This window comes from Neodiprion pinetum, chromosome 6 (assembly GCF_021155775.2).
Source record: "Neodiprion pinetum isolate iyNeoPine1 chromosome 6, iyNeoPine1.2, whole genome shotgun sequence".
Lineage (NCBI taxonomy): Eukaryota > Metazoa > Arthropoda > Insecta > Hymenoptera > Diprionidae > Neodiprion > Neodiprion pinetum.
This window is the reverse complement of record NC_060237.1, coordinates 21,098,215-21,107,662: the sequence shown is the minus strand read 5'-3', so window position 1 is coordinate 21,107,662 and position 9,448 is coordinate 21,098,215. Positions and strand designations below refer to the sequence as shown.

At 38.0% G+C, this 9,448-nt stretch overlaps 3 protein-coding genes across 3 annotated transcripts; 2 read left to right on the top strand and 1 right to left on the bottom strand.

Moving 5' to 3' along the window:
* Nucleotides 1-1,397: 1,397 nt before the first annotated feature.
* Arpc1 (Actin-related protein 2/3 complex, subunit 1A) lies at nt 1,398-4,158 on the top strand. The gene is made up of 7 exons (XM_046632635.2): nt 1,398-1,592; nt 1,731-1,858; nt 2,018-2,278; nt 2,382-2,672; nt 2,840-3,018; nt 3,690-3,959; nt 4,049-4,158. Exons 2-7 carry the CDS (start codon nt 1,792-1,794, stop codon nt 4,085-4,087), a joined length of 1,107 nt encoding a protein of 368 aa, XP_046488591.1. The 5' UTR covers nt 1,398-1,592; nt 1,731-1,791; the 3' UTR covers nt 4,088-4,158.
* A 435-nt stretch (nt 4,159-4,593) lies between these two features.
* Cdk7 (Cyclin-dependent kinase 7) lies at nt 4,594-6,407 on the bottom strand. The gene is made up of 5 exons (XM_046632637.2): nt 6,147-6,407; nt 6,001-6,060; nt 5,816-5,924; nt 5,289-5,734; nt 4,594-5,144 (listed from the first exon to the last, which is right to left on the bottom strand). The coding sequence occupies exons 1-5, from the start codon at nt 6,198-6,200 to the stop codon at nt 4,797-4,799; spliced, it is 1,017 nt and encodes a 338-aa protein (XP_046488593.1). The 5' UTR covers nt 6,201-6,407; the 3' UTR covers nt 4,594-4,796.
* Nucleotides 6,408-6,783: 376 nt separating this feature from the next.
* CCT3 (chaperonin containing TCP1 subunit 3) lies at nt 6,784-9,422 on the top strand. The gene is made up of 4 exons (XM_046632631.2): nt 6,784-6,942; nt 7,033-7,094; nt 7,586-8,723; nt 8,821-9,422. The coding sequence occupies exons 1-4, from the start codon at nt 6,906-6,908 to the stop codon at nt 9,234-9,236; spliced, it is 1,653 nt and encodes a 550-aa protein (XP_046488587.1). The 5' UTR covers nt 6,784-6,905; the 3' UTR covers nt 9,237-9,422.
* Nucleotides 9,423-9,448: the final 26 nt, after the last annotated feature.

Here is a 9,448-nt window from a genome sequence, read left to right as displayed (position 1 = left end):
TGACGAAGTAGAGGATGAATTATTACCTACTGCGCTTCCAGTGATGATGACAATGTTTTTATCACTGATGTATAAATTTCACGATAATGACCACCACACATGCCTCAAGGTGGGAGTCTGCACTTAAAAACTGTGTAGAAAAGAACTATTGTTTCTGCACACAGTATCTTTTCTTGATTTTATTGAATAGCTTGATTAATTCAGTGCAGTGTTAATCAGTTCCTGAAATGTTGCTGATGTTGAGTGGCTAATGGATTTTTGACAGTGCGCTACTATGATGTTATTCCGTGTGTTCTTTTGAAATCCCTCACCCAACCATCTGATGCTTTGAAATCGAAATTTCCATCGAGATATTGCATAGCAGCAGCCATTGCCCATTCTTTCAGCAAGCCGGTTGTGACAGTAACTCTTCTGTGATTTTTTACCTCAACAAAACGATCATAAACATTCTTATTTATCACTGCTAATTTATCGTATCGTGTTCCACCTCTTTCAATGTGTACTTTCCATCGCGCCAATTGTGATCTATCCTTCAATAGACGTGTCGATCTTTTGCGCAACGTGTTGATAGACCATCTTGGATGCAACTGCGCCAATTCGACAGCTCTTGCTTTTACGTCAAATGGTATTTTATTCCGCGTTACCTTTTCTTCGGTGTTACCTGCCAAAGGAGCATTAATAGTCTGCATGATCTTCGGGCTCGTTTCAACGCTGACTTCCTCGAATTCCATTACTTCTTCATCTTCAATGTCCCCGAACATGTCCATGAATCGTTTAAACATTTCTCTCCCTATCAGTACCGATCGTTTGCTTATCTTTACGCTCACCGTATCGGTTATGAATTTTGCATCAAGCATCAATTGCCTTAGGTGAAATATTCCGTCCGCCAATTCTTGCCTTTCCTCGTTAGTACTCGGACACCGCAACAAGTTGATATTGTCATCTTCTGTCGATCTTTTGTCGTCATTATGCATCATTTTCGAACCTTCCGAACTGCTTATTGCGGACTCCATGATGTGACATATCAGAGTTCCACAATCCACAGCAAATAAAACATACGTCGTCCAAGTTTAAAATACTTTTTAAAAAGAGGTAGAAATGCCAGTTTAACACAAAGGATACAGTTACGAATGAGATCGACCGCGTTTCTAGTTGGCCGAAGGTACCTTCGAAATAGAAAATACACTGGCGGTTTCGCTCGCGATTCCTTTATGTTCATGGGTGTCTCCGGTGGATGGGCAAAGTAGTTTTCTTCAAACGTTTTGCCTTTAATCGAGAATACTTTGCCTTTCATCCACACAGGCATAGCGCTGATGTTGAACTAGCTCCAATTTTCGGTACGCTACCGGCGTACCATCCGCGTACCTCTGCCTACGTACGTGAGTACGTGCTCCGTGATTTGCCGTGATACCGATCCGTGCATTGGTCAGCGGCAGCAAGCGGCATTGACTGTTGGCTCATGATTAGCTGTCATCTGAAATAGGTTCTTTTTGTTGTCTAGAGTGATGTGATAACCCTTTACACTATTTTAAGAGGCATTTGGAAATTCGTGTTGACGGCCCAGAGTCCGCGAATTTCCAGCATTTCATTCGGTAAGCCTATTAGTTAGTACATACATAGATCGTGATAAAATCCCTCACAGACTAACCGCATTGGCCGCACCCAATTCACCTTATGATTCATTTTGTGATAAATCGTAATCAGAAACCTCTTGTCAAATTTATTTTCAGAACGATATTGCATTGCTTCAACCATCGTTAAACTGAATACAATTGTAATTTTTTATTCAATATGACGGAAACGCACAGTTTTGGTGTCAGCCCCATAACCTGCCATGCGTGGAACAAAGATAGAACGCGTAAGTTGTCAAACTTAAAGTATGTACTTCATTCCGGTAAACTCCTTCAATTTATTACTTTGATCATTTTTAGTTAGAACTTGAACAAAATATTGCTGTATTATTATCAGCAGTAATGTAATTTGTCCGCATATAAATAATCAATCACGTTTTCAACAGAGTTGGCATTATCACCAAACAACAACGAAGTCCATATATATCAGCGATCTTCCAACGGATGGAAGTTGCTGGATATTTTGAATCAACATGATCTACGGGTTATGGGCATTGATTGGGCCCCAAATACTAACCGTATTGTAACTTGTGCGGTTGATAGAAATGCCTATGTATGGACTCAGGGAGACGATGGAAAGTGGAAACCCACTTTGGTTTTACTCAGAATTAATAGAGCCGCTACTTGTGTCAAATGGTCACCACTAGGTAGGGATCCTAAGTTTGATTTCGACATTTTTAGTTATAATCTTGGGGTCTAATTATATTAACGGTATGGATATAATGTAAAATTTATTATTTATTTATTCAGAAAACAAGTTTGCTGTTGGTTCTGGTGCAAGATTGATCTCTGTGTGCTATTTTGAGGAAGAAAATGATTGGTGGGTGTCTAAGCATATCAAAAGACCATTGAGATCAACAGTTACTGCACTAGACTGGCATCCCAATAATTTGTTATTGGTTGCTGGATCAGCTGATTACAAAGTCCGGGTATTTAGCGCTTATGTTAAAGATATTGAAGAAGCCCCACAACCTGGTCCTTGGGGAACAAAGTCAAGTTTGGGAACTGCATTGGCCGAATTTCCAAACTCTCCAAATGGAGGTAAACTTGATTTCATTCACATCATAAACTTTCTTTTTGGAATTACAATCCTTCACCTCTTTAACCCCTAGAGCAATAATAAATAATATTTAATGCAAATCATATTTGGGCCAACTTTGTTATTCATACAATTCAAAGGTCGGAAGTTTCATAATCTAATTTTGCAGGTGGATGGGTACACTCTGTTGCCTTTAGTCAATGCGGTAACAAAGTGTGTTGGATTGGTCATGACTCATCCGTTTGTGTTGCTGATGCTTCCAAAGGCAACACAGTTACACGCTTACGCACAGAGCATCTTCCATTTTTAAGCTGCATTTGGGTTGGGCCGAATTCCATCGTGGCTGCAGTAAGAACTCTAATAGGTTTCTCTAATGCCCATAATAATGAAATATTTACCAGACTTGAATCCTATTTACTTTTGTTCCAAACGCTTACTCATTACTTTGTAATTAACTCTTTTAGAACTAAATTAAATCCAGCAATAGAAATTTTTTTTTCAGCGTATTTCGATTTTGTATCTTTCAACTAAGTTCTTCAATAATAATCCATACAGAATTTTCCTAAATCCATATTGAAAGTTATACAGATTTCCATTACAGTGGACATGTAATGTTTTTCAAGTTTACAACTTTGCATTAATAGGTGCTGAGCTTATACATATTTTTATTCATGACATTTATGACTATGCTAGAAACATTCATTTTTTGTTCTTCAGAAAGAAAGTCAATTTTCAATAGCCTATGAAATTAGAAACAGATTCGAAAATTAGCTGTACTTTTCCGATGAGAAAATATACTTAAACGAAGGACAGACTTTAATATATTTTCTTTCAGATAGATATTGGAACTGTTGACGAAAAACATTCCTTAAAAAAAAAGTCGGATTAGTGAAACTGTTCATATGAATTTTTGAAATCTCTTGCCATTGGGATGGATAACCGTTTTGAAAGGGTTAAGAGAACTGTCAGAAAATTCACTTCCTTCAGCAGACAGTAAAAAATTGATATTTATTTTTCAGGGACATAGTTGTTCTCCTATGCTCTACGCCTTGGATGATAATGGCCAATTATATTTTGCATCAAAACTGGATAATACTCAAAGAAAAGAAGCCGGTGGACTTTCGGCTATGCGAAAATTTCAATCGCTTGATCGCCAAGCACGCATAGAAACAACAGACACTGCCCTGGATAGTATTCACCAGAATGCAATTACTTGTGTACGAAAACTACGAGAAGACAAATTTAGTACAAGTGGGTTAGACGGACAACTGGTCATTTGGGATCTGAAGGTATTGTATCACTTTTAATTTATGATCCTTTAATCTGAAATATTCAAATACCGTATCAGTTGGTCAAGTTTTTTTCGATTCTGTTTTAGACACTGGAGAATTCGATTGCCGGTCTCAAAATTGTTTGAATTATTGGAATTCAGTGAGCTGATAACATCAATTTGGTGTATAAATTTGAAATAAAATGTTCTTTAATTTAGACTTTGGAATAGCGTGATGTTGACTATCGTTTGAGTCTTCAACACAAATTGAATTTCTTACATACAGTCACCCAGTAATTACTAATAGTTGTTTTAAACAAACGTTTATGCCGAGTTATCAGTAATTGTTGTTTCATATAGAGCACATATACTGCTGGTTTTACGTTGTTTACCCTAAATGCACAGTACATCCACATGACAAGTATCCAAATGTAGGTGGCAATGCTGTCTGAAGATTATGCATACGGAAACTTGTGTAAACATTTTTTTAAATTTCATGTCACCAGCCTGGTAACATATTTTTTAATAGTGATTTAAGTTACTAACGAAATAATGACTCTATTGAAAACTGAACATACACATACAAATACTTTCTACTAGTACCACAAACATCATAATACCAAACTAAAATCGTGAATTTTTGGTTCAGTAAATTATTGTAATATCTACAACAAACGCAAAGCAATATTGTTCCTAAGTTTCACAGCTTTGAAGAATGTGAGAAGTAGCTATGAATTATAATTTAAGGATATGTGAAAGTTCTTGAACTTCCTTGAATATTTGCAACACAAAACTAGGCGAACTAGAAGAGTTCCTTAGTATGTAATGTATCACATAGACCTAATATCTTTTATAGCTAGAATTGCAGTCTCTTCGCTAGTGATCCTCCATCCATGGATTCTAACAATTTTCTCTTGAGACTAGGTTTTTCCTCTGGTTCTTTCCTGATAGTCATGGGAAGAGGCAATTTTGATCCAATCGTTGGTGGTGGTTTATTACTAAAATAAGGCATCTGTAGAGCTTGATCACAAGTACAGCGTTCCAATGGATTAACGTTTAACAGACTTGTGATTAAATCTAACAGATCGTCTCCAGCCGCAGTGAAGATATGCTTCAGTGGAGTACCAGGAAATGGCTTGAACTGTATAAAATCTGGCAAATCCGTCATTCCAGGCCATGTTTCATCGCTTGGTGTACCCAGCGTCTGCAAAAATATTTCAACAAGAAAGATTGTACCATAAACTTATTTGTGTTGTATTTTTAACTACAGTATGTGATTTATTGAATCACTGGTATCTTTAGATCAAAACGCCCTATTTTTCGACTGAACTTGAATAATGATATGGACCTGGAATATTCTCGTTAGTTGATCCAAATCTGACTCTCCAGGGAGGAATGGGAGGCGTAACAGTAACTCAGCCAGTATGCAACCAATTGCCCACATGTCAACGCCAGTGCCATATAATCTAGCACCATACAGCAGTTCTGGTGCTCTGTACCACCTAGTAACAACTTGATGAGTGTATATTCTGTTTGGTGATCCAAAGAACTTGGCGAGACCAAAATCTCCTATTTTTAATACGCCGCTACTATTCACAAGCAGATTGTTGGGTTTTAGGTCTCTATGAAGTATCCAATTGAAGTGGAGATACTCAAGTCCTTGGAGGGTTTGGATCATATAAGATTTCACATTCGCTGATGTTAAGACAATGTTATTATCTTTTATTATAACTTCCAAGTCTGTATCCATGAAATCAAACACCAACGACACATTGGATTTATGACCAAAGACATCTGAAAATTTGTTATAATAAAAATTAGATAGGTGCCATTCAATGATGGATAAAAACATTATTTGAACAAACAAGTACTTGCCTAATAATCCAATGATATTATCGTGTTTAAGCTCTTGCAAGAGTTTTATTTCTCGCAAGGCGGTACGATTAATTCCGTCCTTTGCTTCTGCTCGGCTTCCGACTTTGATCTGGAGAATAATGATGGATGATTATTTATTGTATATGTTAACCTGTCCGATAGAAGTAATTTTTTTGCTAAATCACCTTTTTCACAGCTACTATGCTGTCGGTCTCGGTATCTCGAGCTTTATACACAGTTGCAAACTGAAATTAAAAAAAAAAAAATTTATAAAATATCACTACTAATGCAACTAAAACGTGATAAATGGTGTCATATGATACCAACTAACCTGTCCTTCTCCCAAGAAATCAATTTTCTCATATCTCCTCAATTTTTCCGTCATCGTTTAATTGAATTAGTATTGTGATGAAACCAAATCATTTATAATGAATCACGTTAAATGACTAGTATTCATTTTATGCCAAACGATCTGATGAGCTGTCAAATGTGCTCCCTCTCACTTTTTCAGTATACGACAGTTCGATTCGAAAGATGCCTTTGGAATTTTTAAATCTCCGCGTACATCATGCAGACTATACAAAGAGTAAGAACTTCATGTATACAAATTGTTTCCAAAATTAAGAGGGCACTAGTGTTCTATGAGTATTGCGCCAGGCGTGGCGGGGCGGGGGGAGTACATGACCGTAGTGAAAACTTTACGAATCATATTGCAAGATTATCGGTTAGTCGATTTTGGGCATTCCTGTAACCTCTTTGGTATGCATCATGTGCGTCATCATGTGTGCTCGTATTGTCAAAGATTTGAAATCTCGAATAAATACGCATCCGTACTTAAATATGACTTGTCGGATGATCCTCATCGACTGGATAGTTAGACACACGACAGATGATATTTCACTTTTTTGTACCAGTCTTTCGTGCTTGAACACCAGATGGGAGGTCGTTAGCTCTTCTTACATAGGATTTATCCGATGACTGAAACCATACCCACGTTTCTTCTAGAACAGTTCGTCTCACGCGAGATTCTTGAGCTGAACGCCCGCCTTCGATATTTATTGGGAAGTTCGAACAGCGTGTGCAGTGAAAAATGTTTGGTCCAGGGTCAGCGCCTATTGTGGTTTTGAGTGAGTGTAAAAACAATGAAATTGTTATTATACTGTTAGGAAAATTTCCCGACGCTATCATACGCATAATGCCGTCTCTTATAATTGCAGGCCAAAACACAAAGCGAGATGCGGGCAAGAAAGTTCAACGTGAAAACATCCAAGCCGGCAAGGTACAAACACACCCGCCACACACATGACCAGTAAATTCTCCTTATACGGTCCTGCTTCGTCGGCACACCCACGTGCATTTTCGTCATCAATTTTCAGCATGAAATAGAAATCGAATAATTCCCCGCTACCTAACCTGATCTAACGGTCAACAATTATGACCGTTTTCTTGATTATACTGTTTAATATAGTTATACTAGTAAATTTTACACAAATCAAATGGATATGTAGCAAGTGATGCTTCGAATTCAGGATCACGACGATTGCAAAATTAGTCGCTAATCCTAGGCATTACAATTATTTAAGAACAACAGTAATATTGTAAACTTTTCACACTGATCATTTCATAAGTACATTTGAGAGGTTAATTCTGAAACGTGTAGCTTGAGAAACATGCAAATATCTTTTCAGATTCAACCTCTGCAAATATACAGTCCGCTTTAGAACTGAGATCATTTAAGACATAAATTCAATCATTTTTCTATTACCAAAGGCTATCGCCGATGTTATCAGAACATGCCTTGGGCCTCAGGCTATGCTGAAAATGCTGATGGATCCAATGGGTGGGATCGTAATGACCAATGATGGAAATGCCATTCTTCGGGAAATCACAGTTCAACATCCAGCTGGTAAATCGATGATTGAAATTGCGAGAACCCAGGATGAAGAAGTCGGAGATGGGACAACATCGGTAATTGTATTAGCTGGAGAGATCTTAGCTACTGCTGAACCGTTTTTAGAACAAGGCATGCATCCCACAGTAATAATCAGAGCATACAGGCAGGCTTTAGAAGATATGATAACCATTCTGAATGATGAAGTCAGCACTGAATTGGATCGGAATGATAGAACAAAGCTAGCACAAGTAGTCAAATCATGTGTTGGGACTAAATTCATCGGTCGCTGGGCAGAACTAGCTTGTGACATTGCCTTGGATGCAGTCCACACTATTATGCTTGAAGAAAATGGCAGACGAGAGATAGACATCAAACGGTATGCCAAAGTAGAGAAGATTTCAGGTGGCAGCATTGAAGATAGTACAGTATTGAAGGGTGTTATGGTTAACAAAGATGTAACTCACCCAAAAATGAAGCGCTACATTAAGAATCCAAGAATTGTATTGTTGGATTGTCCGTTGGAGTACAAAAAGGGTGAATCCCAAACAAATGTTGAGATTCTAAAGGACACAGACTTCACAAGGATATTAGAACTGGAAGAGGAACATGTAAAGAAAATTTGCGATGACATCATTGTTTTGAAACCAGATGTCGTATTTACTGAAAAAGGCGTGTCAGACTTGGCTCAACACTATTTGTTGAAAGCTGGAATAACTGCTATTCGCAGGATGCGAAAATCTGATAATAATAGAGTTGCCAGGGCTTGTGGAGCAACTGTTGTCAATCGCACGGAAGAACTTCGTGAAGAAGACGTAGGAACTGGTGCAGGGTTATTTGAGATAAAGAAACTTGGAGATGAGTATTTCTGCTTTGTCACTGAATGTGAGAATCCCAAAGCCTGCACCATTATTTTACGTGGTGCCAGTAAAGATGTGCTAAATGAAACTGAGAGAAATCTACAAGATGCTCTTCATGTTGCCAAAAATTTATTGGTGGAGCCAAAGCTAGTTCCAGGTAATTCTTACACCTATAATTCAGTGATCTTTATTTAGAACGATGAAATATGAGTCAAATTATCTCGGTCTTACGAAAATACTGTATTTAATTTCAGGTGGTGGTGCGGTGGAAATGGCAGTGTCTCGTCGTCTCTCAGAAAAGGCTTCAGGCCTAGCTGGCATTGAGCAGTGGCCTTATAAGGCTGTCGCACAGGCTTTGGAAATTATCCCGCGGACTTTGGCACAAAACTGTGGTGCAAATACGATCCGTACTCTGACAGCACTGCGTGCAAAGCATGCTACCGCAAGTTCTAGTTGGGGAATTGATGGCGAGACAGGATTATTGGTTGATATGAAAGAACGTGGCATATGGGAACCACTAGCGGTAAAGCTTCAGATCTACAAGACTGCAGTTGAGACAGCAATTTTATTGTTGAGGATTGATGATATTGTGTCTGGTAGCAAAAAGAAGGCTGATGACAATGAGGCACCTAAACCGAGTCAACTTTCAGAGGAGTCCATGAAAGATTAACTTGCTCCTTGAAATCAACCCTATTTCTTATTGCATCTTATTAATGCTTAGCTTTAAAAGATTACACCATCGGTGTCACTCAATTCTAATTACTTATTAATTCATTCAGCGTTTTTGAATTATGCAATATCGTTCCACAGCATTGTAAGCATTTTCACTTGACAAAAATAAATATTTAAATACTGATGATTCACCCCCATATTTGTACGTCC